This window comes from Danio rerio, chromosome 24 (genome assembly GCF_049306965.1).
Source record: "Danio rerio strain Tuebingen ecotype United States chromosome 24, GRCz12tu, whole genome shotgun sequence".
Taxonomy (NCBI): Eukaryota; Metazoa; Chordata; class Actinopteri; order Cypriniformes; family Danionidae; genus Danio; species Danio rerio.
In genome coordinates, this window is record NC_133199.1 from 10251266 (window position 1) to 10278122 (window position 26857).

Sequence of the window (26857 nt, forward strand, 5' to 3'; positions counted from 1 at the left end):
TTTTCCTCCATGTTCAATCGTGGCCCGTATTTATGTTTAATGTATGTGAGTTCTGTAAAGGTGTCTGAAAGTTTACACTGGTGCCATAAAGGGTGCTGATCTGTGGTTCCGTTCATTTGGTCCGAACCAAAGGCAACAAATGGTAGCATTTTTCTGTCGTTTTTGGGTCCTTTTCGCACCACGCTACAGTTCTTCTCAGTCACTTTGGGGCACTTCTCACAACACTATATAAACTTGCACAACAGTTATTGCATTTCTTAAAACGATCAGTTGTGGACATCATACACTCAGAAATAAAGGTACAAAAAACTGTCACTTGGGTGGTACCTTTACAAAAGGTACGCTTTTGTACCATACTGGTAGACATTAGTACTTTTAAGTTACTGTGAGGTACACGTTTGTACTTTATAGGTATTAATGTCAAGTTAATCTCACGAAAATACCCCAGGGGTCGCATTCCAATGGAAAAAGAAAATCAAAAGGCTGATGGCTCCTTATTTGCATGTATTTTTAATGCAACTATTTTTTTATCTTCTGTAGGTTATGGATAAAATATGGTCATTTTATTAGTTGATTCAAATTTATTTGATATTTGGAAATCACCAAGTGAGCCATCTACCCCCAATCTACCCTACCCGCTTCCTCCCTCATTGTCCAAACATCCCCCATATTGGCTACTACTGATTTAGCATCATAGATATTCATTCATTTTCTTTCGGCTTAGACCATTTATTCATTAGGGGTTGCCACAGCAGAATGAACCACCAATTTATCCAGCATATGTTTTACACAGCGGATGACCTTCCAGCTGCAACCCAGTACACACTCATTTACAACCATACACTACGGCCAATTTAGTTCATTCAATTCACCTATATCGCTTGTCTTTGGACTGCGGGAGAAACCGGAGCACCACACGAAGAGGAGAACATGCAAACTCCACACAGAAATGCTAACTGGCCAAGCCAGGACTCGAAGCAGCCACCTTCTTGCTGTGAGGCGACAGTGCTACTGGTCAGGACTTTTAAACTAAATTATCATAGAGCTGCTTGTCTTGGAAATTGATAAACCCACAATTGTTTCGTTATTGTTTCTGCATATGATGACAATAACTTGACCATTAAAAGCTTACGGGACTAAAGAAGACTTACAGATCCAGGGGACGGCAGACACTCCTTGTGGAACATGTGTCTGCAGTGAAACACCACCACACCGAATGCTTGAGCCGTGTCTGAAACAAACAAGAGTCAAACTAACTCCAATGCAGTGACAGACAATGACTGAGGCTTCATCTGATATTTCTGTACTGTACAGTAGAAGAAAAAATAAACAAAACAGAAGCTTGACAGAATAAAAAAAAAAAAACATTTAGTATAGCTGAGCTAAACATCATCAGAATGACTACTTCCAGCAAAATTCTGAGATGTGCATGTAATGGACACTGATGGCCTTTGATGATGATTTAGGTTGATACCCAAGTAAATAGGAAAAATCTAACTGAAATGAAAATGTGTTCCATCAGGCAACTGTGGTCGTTCATTAAGTTTTTTTTTTTTTTCAAAGAATATTACCAATATGTATTATTTATATTGTAATTTACTGTATAATTACACTCACTGCCCACTTTATTAGGTACACCTTACTAGTATCAGGTTGGGTTGGACCTCCTTTTGCCTTCAGAACTGCCTTAATTCTTTGTGGCATAGACTCAACAAGGTACTGGAAATATTTCTCAGAGATTTTGCTCCATATTGACATGATAGCATCCCACATCCCAAGGCTGCTCTATTGGATTAAACTCTGGTGACTGTGGAGGCTATTTGAGTACAGTGAACTCATTGTTATGTTTAAAAAAAACAGTCTGAGATGATTCACACTATCATACTATCCTGGTGGAAGTAGCCATCGGAAGATGGGTACACTGTGGTCATAAAGGGATGGACATGGTCAGCAACAACACTCAGGTAGGCTGTGGCGTTGACACAATGCTCAGTTGGTAGTTTGGTACTAATGAGTTTAAAGTGTGCCAAGAAAATATCCCCCACACCATTACACCAACACCACTTTCAGCCTGAACTGTTGATACAAGCCAGGATGGATCCATGTTTTTATGTTGTTGACATCACATTCTGACCATCCAAATGCCACAGCAGAAATCTAGACTCATCAGACCAGGCAACGTTTTTTCAATCTTCAATTGTTTAATTTTAGTGAGGCTGTATGAGTTGTAGCCTCAGTTTCCTGTTCTTAGCTGACAGGAGTGGCACCCTGTGTGGTCTTCTGCTGCTGTAGCCCATCTGCCACAAGGTTCGATGTTCAAAGATGCTCTTCTGCATACCACGGTTGTAATAAGTGGTTATTTGAGTTGCTGTTGCCTTTCTATCAGCTGGAACCAGTCTGGCCAATCTCCTCTGACATCAGCAAGGCATTTGCACCCACAGAACTGCCGCTCACTGGATATTTTCTCTTTTCCGGACCATTCTCTGTGAACCTAGAGATGGTAGATCAGCAGTTTCTGAAATACTCAGACCAGCCCGTCTGGCTCCAACAACCATGCCATGTTCAAAGTCGATTTAATCACCTTTCTACCCCATTCTGATGCTTGGTTTGAACAGCAGCAGATCATCTGGACCATGTCTACATCCCTAAATGCATTAAGTTGCTGTCATACGATTGGCTGATTAGAAATGTGCAGTAACAAGCAGTTGGACAGGTGTACCTAATAAAGTGGCCGGTAAGTATTCATATACTGTTTCAGGCATTCATACAAAAAATAAAATAAATTTTTCGTAAATTTTATCATGATTGATGATCAAAAAACATTTACTTAAATGCAATCTAGTGTAACAATAGTTTATCGAAATGCATTTTAAAACAATCGTTTGATGACATTACAAATCCGATGGCCTAGTGGTCTGTGCAACAATATAAAGCAAAACTTGACTGTGGGCATTGCAGGTTCATATCCCGAGTCACAGGTCTTTCCTGATTCCATTGCCCCTGCTTTCTCTCCCACTTCACTTCTTGTCAGTATTTATAATGTCCTATCTTAATAAAGGCAAAATAGCAAACTGTATTGGTATTTTTGGAATACAGAGAAGCCCCAAAATGTGAACAAATCATTGTATAATGCCACTATCATTGAAACCTGTGTGTTAACAAATAGTGAATGATCATTTACATATATACAGTCATTTATTCTTGAAACATGTATTAATACGTATCAGAATAAGTGTTTCATGTTCATCTGTCACACTAAATGATGAAACATTATTCTACCCATATTTTAACTATTTATTTTCACCAAAAGTATATGAAACATGAAAATAATATTTAAAGGATATTCAATTTATTTCTTAAATTCAAACAGAACTGTCAATTTAATATAATTTGATTTATATGAAGTCATTTTTGTTAATAGTAATTTGATGCAGACATAAAATGTGGAATAAAACTGACCTTTATTCCACAGACCCAATTACATGAACACACCCGCACACACACACACACACACACACACTAACATAAAAATTAAATTAAAGTGTACCTGATGGTAGAATAGGAGTGTGACACGACTCACAGATGTTTTCCTCTACGAGATTAACATAAGAGAATTACTGTTCATTCTCCATCAAACAAACAGAAAAAAGAGCCGCTGATTTGACTTGATTTTAACAGAGTGATTTAGTCTTCGAAGACTAGAAGATAAAATGTTTGTTTACCATCCACCCGCACTCCTTTCTTCTGTGTCCTGTGCATCCGCTGGAGAAGAGACAGAGAATCGGCCACCAAGATCTTCTTACAGCCTTCCCGCAGTAAAATCTACAGGACAAACATTAAAAAAGATGCTTTCCATGAATACAACTTGATCAATTAAATGTATCCGAGTATATTAGCATTGCGGACTAAGACCCTGTTTACACATGAAACTAAAATGCGTTTGGGTGTGGACAATTGGAACAGAATAGATGCTGATGAGTGAAGATGATGTGAATGAGTCTTCCTTGTGTAAATGTAATCAACCAGAACACATTTAAATAAATATTTATAATATTTATAATATGATTTGCTTTTGGATATATGGATCCCAGCTTTACGCGCGCTCTCACTCACCAGCAGTGAGAAAAACATAAAACCCTGTTATGCATAGATCTCGTTTATGTCCCAGGTTTTCTGCTGGCTCTTAAAATGTCTTAAATCTTAAAATCCAAATTTTATGCCTTAAAAAGTCTTAAACCTACTGAAATATTGTGCTGAAGGTCTTAAAACTTTTTTTTTAAACAGGACTTAATATTCCTTTTGTTCATGTATTGCTACAAAATCTGGCCAAAACCCATACAATCATCAACAATCATCTCAATATAACTTTCAACTTTTTCATCTAATATGTATTCTTTTTTTTTTTTATTTTATTTATGGTTTAATTATTTTCCTTACAATAACATTTGTTTAAAAGTTCAAACAAAAGTTGTTGTGCAAAAATGTAGTTTATTATAGTTTTTAAAACTTTCAAAACATTTGTTCATTTTTCTTTTATTTTAAAGAAAGTTTATTTTGTAAAAAATGTGTATGAATACAACTAGAGAATATTTAATTTTTTTCTAATAAGAATGTATTATTGTATTATTAAATGTATTAAATTCTTTAAAAAAAATGATAGCGCAAATAAAAATCTTTTCCATCTAAAAAATTCTTAGCCTTTAGCCCTTTATGGGTCTAAAATTATGTTCATAACTGTCTTAAAAACGTCTTAAAAAGTCCTAAATTTAACTCAATGACACCTGCAGAAACCCTGATGTCCGCTGGTGCTGCCGTTAATACGCGGGAGATATGGGGGTGGACACTTGAAATTATTATTTATTTATTCTTTATAAGTTTAAGTTTTATGTCTTAATGTTCATTTGTTGTTGTTACTGTGCGAGTTTCTTTGTGTGGCGCTGTTATGAGATGAGGATTCTTGACTGCAAACCAAATCTACCTTCGGGTATAAATAAAGTAACCTAACCTAACCTAATTATGCGGATCACATTGCATATTCGGTTAATTCTTCAGTAGCCTTGTAAATAATGTATGTTATTAATGGATTGTTTATAAGCACTAAGCTATTAATTACTGTAATTCTCCGAATGGAAAATGCTTGAGTGGTTTGATAATATATCATATCATTCAAAACTTTATCATGTTTATGATCTGCCCCTCATCCATATACTGTGGATGGATTTATCAGATGATTTGTCATAAGAGAACGGTTAACAAAAGGATTCTCTTAATGGAGACCCATCTAAAACAATCGACAATCAATAATTCAATTTGTATAAATAAAAGTTTTAATAGCAATAACTTAAACCGAAACATACCTTTGTACATGAAACCTTTAAGACAAGATTGTCGAATCAGAAACGACTCTCGCTTATGACGTCTGCTTCGCGGGCATTTCACGTTGTCACATTTTTACACACAATTTAAATTAATGCTTTTTGTCTCCCAAATTCATATAAAATAAAATAACGTTATTAACTGGTTAACTGTAATTACAAATAAACATTTCTGTTCAGAGTGATTAAAGTTGACCTTGTTTTTCGTTTTTTGCTTCTGTTCCTGCAAAATGTCATTCGTTTCTGCTTTTGTTTCCTTTCTTGAACCGGTTCAGAGCTGTGTATATGTAAGGCAAAGTTTATATATAAACAATGGTAATTCAAAGTGCTTTACATAATCAAGCAGATTAAAAGAATCATAAAAAAATCATACAATAAGAAATATAAACAACAGACAATTAAAATTATATAAAAAATGGGTTTAAAAGGAATATATATAAAAAAGAAAAGACGATCTGTCGAATGTTGCTCATTCGATAAATGCAGTCTTTTCATTATGACAGCTCATGGAGAGATTTATTATGGTAACAACTATGTATATAGTTCAAGTTCAAGTTGCTTTATTGGCATGACATTAAGTACAGTATTGCCAAAGCACTTCAAATATGAAATATAATAAAACCATTGAAAAATTAATGGTAATACAGATAAGATATAATGACACACACAAAAAAAAAAACAATACATTTGATAAATATAATAATATTAATAATAAAAAGTTTAAATTATTTAAATAAGATACATGCATTTACATTAACCATTTCTTATGGTGTGTAGGGTGTATACATAATATATACAGTACAGTAGTAGTGCTTGGTCCAGATGGCATAGATCTGCTACGCTGCTACTGCTTGAATTACTGGTATAGAGCAAGTAACAAGACTTACTACTGCTAGTATATTCGCAGACATGCAGTCACAATAATAACAAACTAGCTATGTTTTTATTGACCTATGTGTATTTTGGAATATCGCATAAAAAATGCTTAATGGAATTTTTTTTTTATAAACTAAGATAAATAATTTGTATAAACTAAGATGTAGATAAAAAATTAATGAACTGAGTAATGAAACTATATACACACACACACACACACACACACACACACACACACACACACACACACACACACACACACACACACACACACACACACACACACACACACACACACACACACACACACAAATTGCCAGCAGACAAATATTGCAGCTGTTGGACAACATAATGTACTTTTGAGGCGTTTTTAGGCAAGAATGTAGTTGTTTAGACTGCAACTATTCAGTTCATTTATAAGGACAGAGTCTATTTTAAATATTTATAATTTCGGAGATACAGCGCAGCGACATCCATCAGCCTGTCATACTGAGCAGAGCAAAGACGGTTAATGTTCCACCACAAGATGGCGATAGAGACCGCAAAATAAGCCCATAGAGGAGAAAACCCTACAGTAAACTACAGTTGATCAGAAAAAATAATTCAAATACTAGCTCTAAAGTGACGTGTGTGAAGTAGCACAGGTTTCTGCTGTTCTGACATCAGCTGCAGATGTGAATGAATGGTGTAAGAAAGTAGTTCCTCTTACAAAAGGGGTTTTAGACTCTGTGTTTGATTTTCTTTTTTATATACACAATTATGCTGTTTAACTGTTGTATAAACGCAATATCACACTTGTAGCAGTGTGATATGGTTGTATATTGTCACTGGTGGGACACTAAGAACACCAGCCTAATGTGTTTCAAATGAAGCCTTATACAATTTTCCTATATATGCATTTTGTAGTCTATATGTAAATTTAAGAAATATCTTATTTCCTTATGAATAAAACATAATTTTAAGCAAGGACTAAAATATGGTGTTAAATAGAATTAAACAAGATTAATGATTTTTCACAGGATCAGAATTGCTTTTTGAGAATGCAAAAATATAGAAGTTATATATATATACAGGTATATATATATATATATATATAGTAGAACAGAAAATTTCTATTCATGAATGAGGTCAGTAGGCAGTAACTAGGTGGTCTTTTGTGGATTTGACCACATGAGTGTCTACACTATAAAAGCAATTCGTTTAAATGCATTTTCAGCTACCTCTGAGTTCAAAAGTGCACTCAAAAGTAAACTCAAAAACGGAATTTACCATCATCAGTTTGTGATTGTATCTACCTAAATGCATCTGGTAAATGCTTTTAACTGGTATCAAAAAACATGACCACATCACATCAGTCTTACGCTCTTTGCACTGGTTGCCTATCGTCCCACTTTAAAAAAATCTTCCCTTGGTTTTTAAATCACTAAATGGCTTGGCACTTTCTTATCTGTCAGACCTGTTGACTGATCATCAGCCTGGTCGGTCTCTTCCGTCATCAAACCGGATTATTATTAAGCATCACTAAGTCGAGGCTGAAATGCAGGGGTGATGGTGCTTTCACAATAGCTGGTCCTACATTGTAAAATGCTGTGCCACTCTGCATTAGATCTAAATCATCTCTGTCTGTTTTTAAATCTAGGTTGAAAACTTACCTTCTTGATTTGGCATTTTATCAGTGAGAATTGTTTGTTTTAGCTATAACTTTATATCTTTCTCTCAGTGATTTGCATTGTGCAGCACATTGGTCAACCTTAGGTTGTGTTTAATGGCTCGTTTCCACTGAGTTGGTAGAGTAGGTACGGTTCGGGTCGATACGGGTCACCTTTATCAGACTTGTGTTTCCACTACCAAGGGTACCCTTTTGGTGGCCGTGGTGTATGACAGAAATGTCTACAGTAAAGCTGTATGGGTCATTCACACATCACATGAGAAGCACTACTCACAACACAGATGCTTCATACACATCTGTATAAATGTTCATTACTAACTTTTCTATCAACATGATTTGATTATAACTGCAGATCAATGACAGTGCGAAATAGCCTACTCTAACGCCTGCAATTATATAAAATAAATAAATAAATGCAACATAAATAAACACATTCAGCCCCTACAATCTCTGATATGCTACCAACTACAGAAGGACTACACACAGCAGATATTTAGTCCTTAATTGGGTTCAAAAGCAACACAAAATATAGCCTACCACAGCTTTTCACAGATGAAAACCTCTCATCTGTGTATTTAATTTTTAGCAGCAAGTGTAGCCTCTGTTAGAGAGTAATTCCATCATTCTAAGTATATAATAGTCCAAAAGGTGATGATAATAGTTAAACATGGCAGTTTGTTCACGTTTTGCGCTTCACTCTCGCGTTTGTCAGTTTCTGACAGGATTGGGTTTCAAATACACGTCAATAATCAAGCACACGTTATTATCATGAGTTCAAGAAGTTTGTTATTTCGGATATAGACGCGCGGCGAGCGTAAGCAAGAAAGCCAACCGCTCGCGCTTCAGACTGGCTCGTAAAAAACTAAGGGGCACAGGGTAAATCTACTCTTCTTTTTGGCTTTGTGGCTGTTCATCAAGACGAGGACACGGTTTGTTTTGTACGCTGTAATCTCTCGGCTGTGTTTTTTAAACATGGCGGATCCTTTGTTTTCATTCTGGCTTGTTGCGAAAGCGAATGACGTATCTCTGTAAACCAATAGCGTTCAGCTGCGCATCTAGCTCTGCCTTTTGTTACCCTTTCTCGTATTTGGTACTGAACCAAAGCATACCGTACCACTCAGTAGAAATGGGCCATAATAGTGCCATTGACATTGACATTAAATGCGGCCAAAAAATCATGCTGTTTTAACCAGTATTGATCAGACCTGTAGATTGTAGTCATGTAGGATTTTGACCAGTGAGTCTCTGAGGTTAGGAATCTCCATCCCTTCTTTAATGCGATGAATGAGCAGGATTGGGTCCACATGGGTTCCAATGTTATTCAAGAGGCCTGTGATAAAAGCTACAGTACAGAAAATAAAAAGAGAAATATAAATAATGTTTTATTTACATCACTTTCTCTCAAACATGTATCATAAACCAGACTTAGACACTTGTGACAGTCAAATCAATCAAACTGTTGAAGGGGTCATATGACATTGCTAAAATGAACATTACTTTGTGTATTTGGTGTAATGTGCTTACATTTTTTAAAGATTTCAAAAACAAATTGTTTTGCACATACCGTATAATAATATCTATATTAACATCCCTGCTCTGCTTTTTAAAACGAGTTGTTTTTTATAAATCTCACTGTTATGACTGGTGCAATGTTCTCTGATTGGCCAGCTATCTACTGTTGTGATTGGCTAAATACCTCAAGCAAGTTATGGAGGTTACCTTCCTGGTAAAATGTGCAATATCAGCTTCCAAAGCAATACTAACAGGTGACAATTTTGTTGTTACATTATGATATATTTGTCATGAATTTAGCATAACGTAATAGATTTGTACGGTTTTATGTTTGCAAAGTAGTATGTTATACATACAATAAACACACAATGCCTCCACAACAAGGTGGTAACAGCAAACAACATTATAGGAATAATAGGAATTTTTTTTAAATATCTGTGGTGGTGTGGTCTAAAACTACCGACTTTGTGATGGCTTTTCTCAAAATGTATGGCCTTATTTGCTTCAATTCTTGTGTTCTGCTGTCAAAAAAGTTTTTTTTTTTTTTTATCTCCAGAATAATTGTACTCGCAAAATCCTGGAGAAAAGTTAAGCTTACTGTTTTGGCGAATAAATTTGGATGGTTTTGTCTTCCCACCAGCAAAAATCGGTTTGTGTGGTCATGTTTAAACGAGATGTTTTAGGAATTCTTTTGAAAAGAATATCATTTTAGATTTGCGACTCATTCTTTGAGACTTTACAGATCTTATATATGCATTTGTTCACAAATTTTAATTCTTATATTTTTGATTATATTATATGTGTAATTGTATTTATTGTCATTTATTTTTTAAGTTCTACTTTTTGTATTGATATCATATGTTGGGGACCTCCAGTCTGAGAGTAATGCAATTTCGATTGTCTGTATGTCCTGTACATGTGGTTGCATTGACTATAAAGCTGATTTTGACCTTGACTTGAAGACTCCAAAGACAAGGTAAAACATGAAAATGCATCCTCCTGATGATACGGCTGCTTGTCAGGTCCGAATGAATGACCTATAGTACTTGCAAATGCTGAGAGTGTGCTCTATAAGTCAGGCAACAGTCTGCTTTGTGTTCTGATTGGCCTTTTATCCACCAGGGTTTTACACTTGTGGGATTTACATGAGAACAATCAGGAATTTGCAGAAACATTTTATTTTATCTGTGGCCTAAAATGACTTTTCTTGTGATGGCTTTTCTCAAAACATATGGCATTATTTGCCTCAATTCTTGTGTTTTGCTAAATAAAAGAAGTATTTTTTTTTTTTATCTCCAGAATAATCAGGAAAATCCTGGAGGAATGTTAAGCTTACTGTCTTTGCATATACATTAAGTGGTTTGTAGACAGTTTTCCCATCAACAGATGTAAATTTGTGGGGTCATGTTTGAACGAGGTGTTTAGGAAAATAATTTTTTTAAAGAATATCATTTTAGGTTTAAGACTTAAGTCTTTGAGTCATTAAAGATCTTATATATGCACATAAGACTCCATAGACAAAGTAAAGATGCATCCTCCTGATGACACGGCTGCTTGTCAGGTCTGGATGAATGACCTAAAGTACTTGCAAATGCTCAGGGGGTGCCCTGTGAGACACGCAACAGTCTGCTTTGTGTTCAGATTGGCCTTTTGTCCACCGAGGTTTTACACTTGTGGGATTTACATGAGAATAATCAAGATTTTGCAGAAACATTTTATTACTGTGGCCTAAAATGATAGATTTTGTGATGTCTTTTCTCAAAACATATGACATTATTCGCCTTGATTATAGTGTTCTGCTGAAAAGTCTTTATCTCAAGAACAATTGGACTCTTAAGATAAATGTTATGCCTACTTTGCATATTCATTTAGATTGTTTGTAGACAATCTTCCCTCAGATTAACATGGATTTTGGGGGTCATGTTTGAATGAGGCATTTTAGGACATTTTAGGACTAGGAATTCTTTTTTGAAGATTATCTCTTTGAGTGTGAGACTTCAGTCTTTGAGTCTTGACAGATCTTGTCAATTGCACGTAACACTCCAAAGACAAAGCAAAACGTGAAAATGTGTCATATGACCACTTTATTTAGCACTAGCATTATTAAAGAACAAATCAATTAAAATAAATATCTCATACGTGGTTTGTCAATAGAGTAAGAGATGAGATCCTCCCAGAGTTCTCGGTCATCCTGCTCTTTGGCAAACTCAATGGCCTTGTCCACATTCGCCAGCTCCTCCATGATCATCTGTAGAGCCCGTCTGCAGTTCCCCATACGACCTGACAGGAGTAAACTTCATTCATCACAAGCACTACAGCCAGAGGAAAGCTTTTAGTCAAACATACGAACATTCAACACATAATAACTTCTCTTCTGATGCACTGAATCACATGAACAATGTAAATAACTATAACATGTTCAGTTTATACAGTATGGCAAAATCACACAGATGAATTCAGAACTCACTGAGCAGGAAGACTGTCTCTTCTACAAAGTGCCTCTGCTGACAGATTTCCAAAGCCTGAAAGAAATGAAAATAATAATAAAAAATTATTAATAATAGGGTGTCACGGTGGAGCAGTGGGTAGTACTGTTTCAGTTGGCATTTCTGTGTGGAGTTTGCATGTCCTCCCTGTGTTTGTGTAGGTTTCCTCCGGATGCTCCGGTTTCCCCCACAGTCCAAAGACATGCGCTATAGGTGAATTGGGTAAGTTAAATTGGCCGTATAGTGTATGTGTGTGAATGAAAGTGAATGGGTGTTTTCCAGGGATGGGTTGCAGCTGGAAGGGCATCGGTTGAGTAAAACATTTGCTGGATAAGTTGGCGGTTCATTCTGCTATGGTAATCCCTGATTAATAAAGGGACTAAGCCGAAAGAAAATGAATGAATAAATAAATAATATAATAAATATTAATGGAATAATAGACAACAATAGACATGACTATGATGCTCATTCTACTCCAGATGTATTATTTTATATATATATATATATATATATATATATATATATATATATATATATATATATATATATATATATATATATATACACACACACAAATATATCTAGATAAGAATGAGCATCATTGCCACGTCTTTAGCTGTCCATTATTGCTTAAAATTGTAAACATATATTCTTAATCTTATCAAAGGATATTAATCTTATCAAAGGATATAATTAAATGTTTTTATATGTAAATGTCATTAATTTCTTGGTGTTATTTGGTATAATGGTATTAGGGTTAAAAAATAGTTATATTACAAGAAAATCATGATTTATTGTATTTGGCTATTCACCTAAATGCAACACTTAAATGTTGGAAATGAAATGTTTGCTGAATTTTGTATAACATCTTTACAAATGCATTAAACTTAAAAAAAACACTAGCATTGTAAAATATTAATACAGGTGAATAATATGCAGTTTATTGCTTTGATGGTAAAGTTTTGATGATAAAATTTTCATGAGACATCTCTTAAAATGTTGAAAGATATTTCAAGATTTTGTAAATGTATAATAAAAAGGGAAAAATTGAAATAATAATATTAATAATACTAATAATACCAATAATAATAATAAACTAATTAAAACTGTATTAATAGACCCATCAAACATATCAATGTACCGTTATGTAAAAAAACCTTAATAATATTAAAACGTAATGTTAATATTAATATTTAAATTTAACAGATAAAAGTTATTTATAACATTTATTTTAATTATATATATATATATATATATATATATATATATATATATATATATATATATATATATATATATATATTCATTTATTTATTTATTTTCTTGTCGGCTTAGTCCCTTTATTAATCCGGGGTCGCTAAGGGAAGTTATTGTATAATTATGTGTTTTTCTGTAGACTATCAAAAAAAATTGCTTAGAGGGGCTAATAATTTTGTCCTTAAGATGGCTTAAAAAATATTAAACTGCTTTTATTCTAGCCAAAATAAAACAAATAAGAAAATTTCCTAGCTATTTTAAACATCATTTGTGAAATATTCAAAAAAGAAAAGAAAAAAAATGATACTTTCAGCAGAAACTATATATAAATATATATATAAATAATAAATATATAAATATATAAATATATCATATAAAAATATGAACCCAGCATAAGTAAACATGAATGACTTGCCCCATAATGCATTATTTCCTGTTCAGCATAAATTCAATACAGACCTTCTCTAATGGGCAGTGCATGCTCTCTCTGAGGAAGGGCAGCAGGTTTGGTCGGTCAAACTCAGCATATAAACTGATCTGCCTCTCATGATACTTCTGTCCCTTATGGTGGTCTCGCTTAAACAGCTTGTGCAAATACTGCAAGAGAAACAGACACTCTATCTATAATGGATCCTTCAGATTCATCTGCATGATTTTAACAACTCATATTCAGCATACCACATGTAAGAGCTCAGGCCTGTCTTTTAATTCCTCCACCACTTTGTCCATCTGCAAGAAAGAAAGACAAAAATTATTCAGTCTAACTCTGGGTCTGGTAGGAGCACTTTTAGCTTAGCATAAATCGTTAAATCGGAGTAGACCATTAGCATTTCACTCAAACATTTCAAATAAGTGTTTCAATAATTTAGTAATTTCAATAATAATGTCCTAAGACCGAATGCAGCAGGTGCAATGATATTACAGCACTGTTACCTAGTTAATGCGGACTACGTCAGGTACTGCGCAATACCATTGCTCCTACTGCAGCCATGGTATGGCAGCAAAGTTCCTTGATTATTATGCCAGAATGAAAGTATAGTTCTTAGCCATATCGACCTAGAAAATAGCAATTTTTAATTTTTTAGGGTTGAAACAGGGTTGTGCTTATTCTCTTAATGAGTTATAGGTTTGAGAATAAACCAATCAGAGTCTTATTCCCCATTCCCTTTAAGAGTCCCTGCGACCCTTGCGCCATGGCACATTTGATATTTACATAGCAGACTTTGTAAGTGGAAAAACTAATTGCTTTACTAGCGAGAAAACAGTTAAACAAAGCATCTGCAGCACAAGGATAAAGAATAAGCCTCCTCCAATTGGCCTTTACTTTCACTTTCTTTCTTTCCTTCGTGGATAAGGAAACTGTGTTGTACATATTCCGGTGAAGACATTCATTAGCCTACATATTTAATTTTGTTTGTTAAGAGCAAATATTTGTTTCAAAACTATTTCTAAATTCAGTTCTAATTTTTCAGCAAATTAATAAATGAACAATAATAATGAAGTGTGGTAAAAAAAAAACATTTAAAAACCCCAGTTATATCCCATTACCCCATATGCCCCATATGGTCCAAGACCTGACAGGCGGACAAATCTAATCTTGTTTTTAATAAAACAAATATAAACATGCATATAATAAATAATAATACTAATAATAATAACATTATAAAAAAGCAAGATGTTGTGAATAAACTGAAAAAAGCCCCCCCTTAGATGAAAAAGGCATGCAGGCAGTGTTTTTCATATTTATGTTAAAAATAATATTGTTTGTAATATTTTAATCCTTTAATTTTTTTTTTCATTTGTAAAGATATTTGCATCTTGCTGTACATCCTCTGTGTATTAAGCAAAGTGTAAGCGAGGCACACAACTAACGCACGCTGCGATTGATTTTAGACCTGCTTTCAGCTGGTCAATTGTGCAGTCTATTTTAGTTCCTCAAAAAAGCAACGCACCAGCAATGTGCCTTAACACACCTCTTTTCTAGACTGGAACACCCCTGAGTTCACAAAGTAGCGCAAATGGTTTTTCCGTTTAAACAACGTGGCGCAAATTGTGAAAATAAAGGTGGCGCTGGTCTGAAAATATCAACATGTCGAAGCAAACACGTCGTGCACCTTATTGCGCCGGATTTATGATAGGGCGCTAAGTGGCTCAAATAAAGCGAATCATACACATATTTACTGGAAGGTTTACAAATTCAGGCATTCTGGCAAGAAATTCATAAATGTTTACAGAATATAATCCGTATTCCCATCAATTTTTCTTACTCAATGTTATACTTAGCCTAAAAAAGAATAACAATTATTATTATTAAAATAATAAATATTTATTAATAATTAATAAAAAAATAAAATAAAAAATTCTGACAATTTTGCTGATAGCATGTAACAAAAGCCATAACCAAAAAATGGTTACAGCTCGATATATCTTAAATTAGTGACTGGGTTGACTTAATTAATGAAATCTAAATGATGGAGAGGCTAACAATGAATCGTCGTTTACAGTCAGAGGAATTTAATGAGACATGGAGATAATGGGTAGAATGTATTCTTCCATTAAGACCAGATTTAATATAGAATAGATAGTCAGAAACATGTGAATCTTATTTTGTTTATTTCGTGTATTATTTTTGGGAATGAGAGAAAACATAAAAGAAAGAAAGTGAGAAGAACAATACCTATTTATTGCTCCTATAATGTCCTTGAATCAATAACGTAACTTCTGTATTTTTTTATTTATGGAAATGTTTTGAATATTATAATTTCTTTTATTTCTACTATTTCTGGATTCCGATGTTTGGTTGTTTTGTATACCCATTGTGGAAAACCTTATATACCATACACAAAATGAATAAAAACTAAATGAGAAAAAAAGAAAATAATCTGATTCAGAATCTAATCTGATTCGATCCTTTATGCTAAGCTAAGCTAAGCTAAAAGTGATCCAGCCAGACCCGGACATATGCTGAATGTATTTAAAAATTGTGAAACTTATCCGTTTATCTATAAGTAACTTGTAAAATGAGTCTATTTCCAAAAAAAGTGGAGCGTTTAATCAGAAGACTAAGGCCACTGCACTGAACTCACCGATATTTTATCTTCATTATCCAGCAGCATGTCAACAGCTTTCTGAGGAAAAAAACAGAACAAAGAGCCGGACATATCCTTTAGACACATCTCTGTGACTATAAATCACATTCTTCCAATGTCATCTATAATATATATCATCGGCCAAACAATCCATAACTTCCTGAACTTATGCACTTGACATTTCCTTTCAAGTTTTCAGTATTAAATTCTAAAATAAAGGTCCTCGGTGAGGTCATAGGAATTAAAAAAAGATGTTGTACCTCTTTGTCAAAATCCATGAGCAAGACAATCTTGTCCTTGATGGAGGAGAACAGGTTGTGTTTATGAATGAGCTGGTAAACATCTTTGTGTCTCAGTCTCAGGTAGATTTCCAGAGCTCGATCATAACGTTGATCATATGTGTATCTATACATAACAAACACATACATATTAGCAAGTGGGTGGGGGGTCTATATTATTATTCTATATTGTTCTATACAAAAAGTTCTATATTATTGACAAGTAAATAAATAATTGAATAAACTCAAAAACACTTCTGAATTCTGCCGATACTAAACAGTTCCACCAACAATACAATAATAGTATACAGTGGTCCTTGTTTATCGTGGGAGTTATGTTGTAAAAATAACCCACGATAGCCGAAATCCGCAAAGTAATCAGCTTTATTTCTTACAATTATTATAGAAGGAAACCCCTCACTACATACTTTATACCCTTTTCTCAGACAGGCATTAACATTTTCATACTTTTCTTTCTTATTTAAACACTCTGAAAGTTCAAACTCTCATAGAAAAATAAGTCCAGTAGCCTATTATCAAATAAATCCAGAGATGGGAAGTAACAAAGTACAAATACTTTGTTACTGTACTTAAGTAGATTTTACTGGTATCAGTACTTTACTTCACTATTTATTTTTTGACACCTTTTTACTTCTTACATATTTACACAAATATCTGTATTTTCTACTCCTTACATTTTTAAATCGGGCTTGTTACTTTCGTTTTTATGTGTTTGATGGCGCGATCTATATTATTTCTTGTCAATTTGAATGCACTTTTGATGCAGTCAATCTATTTTCATCATTGCGCGCCTGCATGCTGTAGTGCGCTGCTTTCTCAACCAAGGCTATTACGCGACTTATGGCTAGTTTATGAAGATTCCTATAAAAAAAAGCAATGATGAGTACGCAGATAAGACAGAGGGAGATGACAAATGTAACATGACTAGTGCTGTCCTATTTGGTAATAAGACGCATTTTAAAGGTAAAGAGAGACACATTGTTCTATACAAAAAGTTCTATATTATTGACAAGTAATTAAATAATTGAATAAACTCAAAAACTCATCTGAATTCTGCCTATACTAAACTATACTAAACAGTTCCACCAACAATACAATAACAATATACAGTGGCCCCTTGATTATCGCGGGAGTTATGTTCTAAAAATAACCCACGATAGCCGAAATCTGCGAAGTAGTCAGCTTTATTTTTTTTTTTACAATTATTATAGATGGAAACCCCTCACTACATACTTTATACTCTTTTCTCAGACAGGCATTAACATTTTCACACTGTTCTCTCTTGTTTAAACACTCTCAAACTTCAAACTTTTATAAAAAAAAAATAAGTCCAGTAGCCTATTATTAAATAAATCCAGAGATGGGAAGCAACAAAGCACAAATACTTTGTTACTGTACTGAAGTACATTTTACTGGTATCAGTTCTTTACTCCACTATTTATTTTTTGACAACTTTTTACTTTTACTTCTTAAATGTTTACACAAATATCTGTACTTTCTACTCCTTACATTTTTAAATTGTGCTTGTTACTTTCGTTTTTATGTGTTTGATGGTGCGATCTATATTATTTCTTGTCAATTTGAATGTACGTTTGATGCAGTCAATCTATTTTCATCATTGCGCGCTTGCATGCTGTAGTGCGCTGCTTTCTCAACCAAGGCTATTACACGCCTTATGGCTAGTTTATGAAGATTCCTATAAGAAAGGCAATGATGACTACGCAGATAAGACAGAGAGAAACGACAAATTTAACATGATTGGTGCTGTCCTATTTGGTAATAAGACGCATTTTAGTAGGTAAAGAGAGACACATTGTTCTATACAAAAAGTTCTATATTATTGACAAGTAATTAAATAATTAAATAAGCTCAGAAACTCATCTGAATTCTGCCTATACTAAACTATACTAAACAGTTCCACCAACAATACAATAACAATATACAGTGGCCCCTTGATTATCGCGGGAGTTATGTTCTAAAAATAACCCACGATAGCCGAAATCTGCGAAGTAGTCAGCTTTATTTTTTTTTACAATTATTATAGATGGAAACCCCTCACTACATACTTTATACTCTTTTCTCAGACAGGCATTAACATTTTCACACTTTTCTCTCTTGTTTAAACACTCTGAACGTTCAAACTCTCATAGAAAAATAAGTCCAGTAGCCTATTATTAAATAAATCCAGAGATGGGAAGCAACAAAGCACAAATACTTTGTTACTGTACTAAAGTACATTTTACTGGTATCAGTTCTTTACTCCACTATTTATTTTTTGACAACTTTTTACTTTTACTTCTTAAATTTTTACACAAATATCTGTACTTTCTACTTCTAACATTTTTAAATCGGGCTTGTTACTTTCGTTTTTATGTGTTTGATGGTGCAATCTATATTATTTCTTGTCAATTTGAATGTACGTTTGATGCAGTCAATCTATTTTCATCATTGCGCGCTTGCATGCTGTAGTGCGCTGCTTTCTCAACCAAGGCTATTACGCGCCTTATGGCTAGTTTATGAAGATTCCTATAAGAAAGGCAATGATGACTACGCAGATAAGACAGAGAGAAACGACAAATTTAACGTGATTGGTGCTGTCCTATTTGGTAATAAGACGCATTTTAGTAGGTAAAGAGAGACACATTGTTCTATACAAAAAGTTCTATATTATTGACAAGTAATTAAATAATTAAATAAACTCAAAAACTCATCTGAATTCTGCCTATACTAAACTATACTAAACAGTTCCACCAACAATACAATAACAATATACAGTGGCCCCTTGATTATCACGCGAGTTACATTCTAAAAATAACCCACGATAGCCGATATCTGCGAAGTAGTCAGCTTTATATTTTTTTACAATTATTATAGATGGAAACCCCTCACTACATACTTTATACTCTTTTCTCAGACAGGCATTAACATTTTAACACTCTTCTCTCTTGTTTAAACACTCTCAAACTTCAAACTTTTATAAAAAATTTAGTTCAGAAGCCTATTATCAAATAAATCCAGAGATGGGAAGCAACAAAGTCAATCAATCAATGCAGTCAATCTAGTTTTATCATTGCACGCCTGCATGCTGTAGTGCGCTGCTTTCTCAACCAAGGCTATTACGTGCCTTTTGGCTAGTTTATAAAGATTAATATTAGAAAGGTAAGGATGACTACGCAGGTAAGACAGAGGGAGACGACAAATTTAACATGACTGGTGCTGTCCTATTTGGTAATAAGACACATTTTAAAGGTAAACAAGAAAGACACATTCCAGTTAAAAAATATGCCATCCAAATGCTTAATGATTGAGTCTTTTGTTAACTTCTGATCATACTGAGAAGTCGAGTTATTATTTGTCGCTCTTACAACTGGAATCGATGACAAGACTTTTATCAAGTAGTGTAGTTCTATCTAGTGGAGCACTGTCCCAGTACCCATTGGTGATGAGCCTGCAAGTATTACCATGAGCTTTAACCTAAAAAATGATGTTACAAGCCTTTATAATGTGGAATTAACAACATTCACTCACAGCTCTGCGAGTGTGGTGAGGAGAATGCTGTTGGTGGGGTCCTTCTTCAGGTGTTCATTCACTGCCTGAACTATAGCCATGTTGTTATACAGCTCTCCAGGCCACTCACGAATGAGTGTGGCAAAACCCTGGGGGAGAGATCAATTAATTTCTTTACGTCTAAGAAAGAGGGAATTGTCTTGACTCTGATATTGATGTCATCCAATCATATTTTTAGGCCTTAGGTAATCGATTACCATGATGTTCATATAATAGAAAATATGGTAACACTTGAGAATATTGGACCATTAATTAATGATAGTTAATGTATTTATTAACATTAACTAAGCATGAATAATCTTGTAAAGCACTTAATAAAATATTAACTAATGCCTTATTAAAATCTAAGTTAATGCACTGTTAACAAACTAACATGAACTTGCATTATTTACCTTAAATAACATTAACAAACATGAATAAATACTATACCACATACAACATGCATTACTAAAAGTTTGTTTATGTTAGTAAATAAATTAACTAACATTACCTAACGAACCAATATTTTCAAGTGTTGACGAAAATATGCTTTGAAGAAAACCAAACCTCATAGTCAGTCTTGAGGAAGTCATGAAGGATCATCTCATAAATAGCAGGTCGAAGGCGCAAGTCTCCTCTCGGTAAGTACTGACTGATGGCCTGAGAGGAATAATGGAGCAAGTGGTTAGTTGACAAAATAGCAGTTGTTGATAGACACTTTTAAAAAGTATAATAGCACTACATTTACACAATTATAATAATAATAGTAAAAATCTATACTAAATAACAATACAACGATAATAATACTATTAATAATAATAATAATGACATCAAAGTATGACTATTATTCATATTTTCCACATTAATATTATTATTCACATCATTAATTCAATATATTTTTAAATTGACACTAAATTACTATGCACTCTAAAAATAACTCGAGAGGTCTGTTACCACTACATAGTTTAATACATTGTTGTAACTTAATTGCTGATTAGATTAAAACTTTTAAGTTGTCAGAGTAATACTAATAAGTTTTCACAACAGGCAAATATTGCTAATTACGTCAACAAATAATGCGGCTAATTTAATGGTAAATATGTCTGTCAGTTAGTTTGAAACAATATCTAACTAGAAGCAACCCAAAGAAATGGGGTTGATAATTCAATCTTTCTACAAAAATGGAGTTCTGGATTTCAAAGGTCCTTCCCCTCTAAACAAGTAAGAAGCAAGTCTGGACAAGTTTTAGGCAGACTGTTTGGCACATAGGACATTTTAAGGCGAGATATCTGAGATATCTCAGAGATAAATTTATTTAATTTCCAAATCAATTTTCCCCATTCCACTAGAGTGTTGGCTACTCCTGGTGAAGTTGATGTTAGCAGTGTTTTTGACTCAAAGTTTTTTTTTCTTGCTTTACAAGAATACACAAGAATTTGAGGAGGACCTAATGAGGATGCATTAAGGACCTTAGAGAGGAGGACCTTAATGAGGAGGCAAGTAATGGCAATTATTCATTATTGGTGATCGGTCTACTTTGGAATTAAACTACAAGACAGAAACCATCATAGTTGAGGGCATAAGAATCCTAAATGGAATGGATATCTCAAGGTGCTGTGGTCTGCTGATGGACAAAATATATAATCTGACTCTGAAGCACCTCAAGGAACTTAAATATACCTGTGAAGTTTCTCAAACTTAATGGACTGAAGCACAGTGCAAAAGTAATGTGTTTAAAGAACATAATTTCTTAAGTCTCTAACTATTTCAGAGTACATTTTGCTCTTTATGTTGCACTGTATGTTGTTTTGTATTTTTAAGTCCACATGCTGATGTTTTTTTGTTATTTTTTATACTGTTTATAAAAGGCAGAACACATTTTTGTTTTGTAAAATATTGAAAGACTGGTTTAAAACAAATAAAAAATTACTGGAAAACAAAAATGCTGTTGTTGAATGTGTTTGTTACAAGTAACTAAATGAACAGTAAATTTGAAAACAAACAATTAACAATTTCAGCTATTTAATTTATTTGAGATTCTAAACTTGAAAACTTGCATGTATAATTATGAAAATTAAGTACATAACACTGGATTTATTTTTATTTTTAATTTTAAAAACAAGCTAAAACAACTGAATTTTTTGAGTACTCAACTTAAAAAATGAAGTTTATGCTACATAAAAGTGCTGCTGATTGAAGAGGAAAAGGCCATTTGGCTAACATAATAAAGTTTGCTCTCTGAACTTCATTTTGTTAGATCTTGTTGTAGCTTGAATATACTGATGCAAACTGTTCCGTTAATTTTTTTTTGTTTAGTCTAAACAATATTTTTTAGAGTGTACTATTCTAATTACGGTTCTATAGGGCATCAAAAATAATAAACATATAAAGCACAATTTCGACACACTCACTTTCAACTGGCCAATTGTTTTGAACCTGTACACTTCATTCTCCCAAAGATCCATATTCTTTCCTAGCACTTTCTGACACTTTCTGTCAATGGGAAATATGGAGAAAATGAATAAAACGAGTATAAATTTCAGGCATAAATGGTTTACAAGTATATAAATCACACTCTTGATGACCCGTACCTGGCAGCTGTGTCATAATCTCCTTTCTCCACCAAATGATTGATGTACGCCATTCCAATTTTCTATACACAGAACACATTCAGCAATTACCCACATTATGATTACAGATCATGTAGGAGGTAATAATTCTTCCGCACTTCATTAATCCACATTTGCCATTTGATTTTACCTGTACATCATGCCTTTTAATATTTTTAAAGCTGATCTCTGCTGCCATTAGTGCTTCCTGTAAAAAAGATCCAAATCAAGTCAGAAATCATTAAAGCACAACTCAGATTTTTAAATGTTATATACAGATATGGCTACTGAGAACACGCGAGTGATTTCCGCAGTAAACTGCGTCACAACACAACATGGTTTAACACAAGAAAAACATGGCCAGCAGGGGGCAGTTATGTAACATGGTGAGCATTCTGAACTGATACAGTATACTGATCACGTGAGCTACCTGTAAGTAGTGTGAAAACAGCATTCTTTAGGCAGCTGTATGTGTGTTATCTTATACTATATAGTTTAACTGTTTAAAATGCCGATTTGGAGTGTCTATTTTGGCTAAGTGCAAATAGCTCACCTCATTGGAAAAAGCTAGTTGAGTGCTTCTCGCCATGTACAGGTATGTGCCAAAACATTGAATATCGAGTGAAAGTCTGTTTATTTCAACAATTTGTTTCAAAAAGTGAAAACTTGTATGTTATATTAGCTCACCATAGATACATACACTAGATATCGCATACGGGCCCTGACCATGTGACCCTGACCATTCAACCGCACTAGTCAAGACTAAGGCCAATGCTGGACTTTTGCACCGCACGGGTGAAAACAAAGAAAACAAAGCATAAAAACATAACATAGGTAAGATTTTATTATTTTTTTACGTTATTGTACGTTACGAACTTTTGTGCTAAAGTCACGTTATTGATGATAATACAGTCACTTACTGCATCCACTATAAGGCAAAGGAGCATCAACTTAATCTAAATTCTAGGCTTATGCTAGTTTTGTTGAATAAAATCAGCAAACAATATAAATGAAATATGACAACAAGACGCTGCGGTGCCAGAAACTTCTATTATTGTTGGCTAATTGAAATAACAGTCAGTTTTAGATGTAACTTAAAAGAGTGCCTGATAACATAACACTGACTAAGCCTCAATGTGCATACTGTCCATCCTAAATTATTGAATATTACAAATGTTATACCACTTATATCAGAAAGGTGGATAATATGCACATTGAGATATCGATGGTCCAAATGAATCATTTATAACGAGATTTATTCACAAACGAATCACTCTGTCCATTAAAAATAGAAGTGAACACGGGAGAAGGGTAGTGTTTCTGGACATGGATTAGATGAAATTTAACAGGGAGGGAGGATAATACATTTCCATGCACACAAATACACGCTCTTTGTCGGCAATGCCCATGCCATCATCTATCCATCAACATAAAAACAGTCAACACAAATGTCTACCAGCATATTTTAGAGTACTTCATGCTTTCTGCTTCCAAAAAGCTTTTTGGAGATGATGATTTTATTTTCCAGCAGGATTAAGCACCTGTCCACAAAGCCAAAACTACAAGCACCTGGTTTAATAACCATGGAATAACTGTACTTGATTAACCTGCAAATTAGCCTGACTTTAACCCCATTGAAAATCTATGGGCTTTTGTCAAGAGCAGGGGTCACCAATCTCGTACCTGGAAGTCTGGTATCCTGCAGGGTTTAGCTCCAACTTGCCTCAACACATATGCCTGGGTGTTTCAAGTATACCTAGTAATACCTTGATTAGCTTGTTAAGGGGTGTTTGATTAGGGTTGGAGCTAAAATCTGCAGGACACCGGACCTCCAGGAGTTTGGTGACCCCTGGTCTAGAGGAAGATGAGAGAACAGAGACCCCAAAATGCAGAGCTGAAGGCCAGTAATATTATAGCAAATTAGGCTACAATAACATCTCAACATTGTCAAAGGCTCCATGCAACACCACCTTGATGCTTGCAGCCCCAACAAAGTACTAAGGACACAATAAAGTGCATCAACACAATTTTCAGAAGCTCAACATATGTTTAGGATGCTTTCTTTTATTAAGTCACATGCATGAAATAATCAAATTTTGTGATCTAACTTATGTAATCCATAACCAGTAAAATTGAAACAAATAAAAGCTTGAAATATTTCACTTTGTGTGTAGTTAACTAACATAACATTCACTTTTTGAAAGAACTTATAGAAATAAATGGACTTTCCCTCAATATTTTAGCTTTTTGGCACATACCTGAACAATACATACTGCTTAGACATGTACCTCATATTTCTTCTTCTCCAAAAGCCAGTCAATGTGGTCATCCTGGTCTCTTTCTTTAGCCACTACGATGTCTTTAGGACTGATGATGTAGAATAAAGACTCTCCCTCAGAGTGTTCTATAAGCACAAACAGATGAACTTTAAAATAATGATCATTAAAGGTGCAGTATGTAAGTTTGACACCCAGTGGTTGAACTAGGCATTGCATTCCTGGATCAAAACACAAGCAAGCGCAGGTTGCCAGATTGAGGACCAACAGAAGCGAGTGACTATCGAGCTTAAAGGCCTAAAGGCTGATTTAAAGTTGATTTAAATTATGTATAACTGAAAGCAACGGCTATAGAAGAATATTTTCCATATTAAAAGGAGTTTTTGTTCCAACCCACACTTTGAATTTATATTTTAGAAATGGCTTCTATTTTTAGCAGCTGAACAACAAGATGAATTATGATTACCTCAGGTACACCTCATGTGCTTTAGTCAGTGTTAAAAGCTAACAGTGTGAGTTTGAATGCCATTGTACATAATATTTATTGTCATGCTACTGGACGCAGCAGCAGATCTTAAAAAAATAATAATAACTTGAAATTAAACTTTAGAACTGTGAAATAATGCAAACAAACACATATCAGTGTTTCAGCATGTACATTTAATAATGTTAAAGAGGTTTCATATGTATTAATTAGATTTTAAACCTTACCATTTTGTGAGTGAGTGCAGTAAGTGCACTATTCTGTGCTTCTGAATAGCTGCATTTAAATTTCTGTTTTGTTTTGTCTGGTGCAAACAGCCAAGTTGATTATCACTGCAAATCTTGTCACGTTGCATGTTGTTAGGACACAGGCTTACAATGTAACCTGCTCACCTAATGTTTACATTCGTAAATTTTATATTATTTGCTATATAAAACCCCCCTCATGTGAATCTGAGTCTCATTTCGGAATCTGCTACTGTCCACCGGAGGTTGCATTTCGGTCACAGACGCATGCTTTGGGAGCCTTTATTACTGAATGAATGAAATATGCTGTTTTACAACAAGGCAACCCGGGTGCTGACATATAATTGCAAAAGTGGCGGTGGGTGGGTCAAATCCCTATGAAGGTAAATCAGTTGTGAAACTCGAGAGCTTGCAAATGTAAATGTGAGCACTTGTGATAATAATATTTGTATGTGTAGGTTGAAATGTACACTTACAGCTCTGATGTGAACAGCTGAATCCCTCGATTTGCACACACACACAACAATCCACACACTTGTGTTTTGAATTGGAAGTTGCAGATTAATAGTTGTGTATTTGTAAAATGTCATTTACAAATACAAAATGACAGACACACGTGTGCACGGCAAATTTGATTGCATCTTTGCTCTACAACCACAGGTCGGCACTCACAACCTCTCAGATTCGTCAGTACAACTACAAATCTCCCGCGCTCTGATTTTTGCAACACATCTCCCGCGATCTCTGCAGCAGAACTCATCTGTGCACTTGCAAATGCAGAGGCGTGAGCAGCGCGGGGAGGGGCGGGGCAGGTGTAAAGCTGTTTGATTGGCTGATGCCTGACCAATGAACAATGCCAGCAGCCAACAGGACTGAGGTGTAAAAAGAATCATTTCCCACGATTATTTTATTATTTAATGTTTATTTCAACTCTTTTCTGAAGAGATTCTTGTTAAAAAAGATTAATTCTGTGGAAATGTACATACCAGTAAAAGAGCAGCAAAGACAGTTTATTGGCTAGAGCCAGCCAATGAGATGGGGCGTTTTTGTTTGTCAGGACAAAGGGCAGCTCACGTTGTTGGAGGCCTCGAGCAATCAGAGGGTAAGTTATGATTTTAAATAATTATCTATATG

The 26857-nt window shown here is 34.3% G+C and overlaps 1 protein-coding gene across 2 annotated transcripts in view; it reads right to left on the reverse strand.

The window, feature by feature from the left end:
• vps41 (VPS41 subunit of HOPS complex) overlaps window positions 1–26857 on the reverse strand; it is a 64650-nt gene that overhangs the window by 1145 nt on the left and 36648 nt on the right. The window contains exons 13-28 of one of the 2 annotated variants that reach the window (NM_001423787.1): window positions 25007–25122; window positions 22870–22926; window positions 22701–22762; window positions 22521–22602; window positions 20677–20769; window positions 20092–20219; window positions 16525–16669; window positions 16262–16303; window positions 13854–13904; window positions 13635–13772; window positions 11900–11954; window positions 11572–11712; window positions 9126–9262; window positions 3723–3822; window positions 3548–3592; window positions 1152–1231 (exon numbers count right to left, since the gene is read on the reverse strand). In NM_001423787.1, coding sequence (NP_001410716.1) covers window positions 1152–1231; window positions 3548–3592; window positions 3723–3822; window positions 9126–9262; window positions 11572–11712; window positions 11900–11954; window positions 13635–13772; window positions 13854–13904; window positions 16262–16303; window positions 16525–16669; window positions 20092–20219; window positions 20677–20769; window positions 22521–22602; window positions 22701–22762; window positions 22870–22926; window positions 25007–25122 — 1472 coding nt within the window. Of the gene's footprint in view, window positions 1–1151; window positions 1232–3547; window positions 3593–3722; window positions 3823–9125; window positions 9263–11571; window positions 11713–11899; window positions 11955–13634; window positions 13773–13853; window positions 13905–16261; window positions 16304–16524; window positions 16670–18189; window positions 18732–19561; window positions 20220–20676; window positions 20770–22520; window positions 22603–22700; window positions 22763–22869; window positions 22927–25006; window positions 25123–26857 lie in introns of those variants that run through there. The other variant, XR_012399157.1, reaches the window with a different exon arrangement.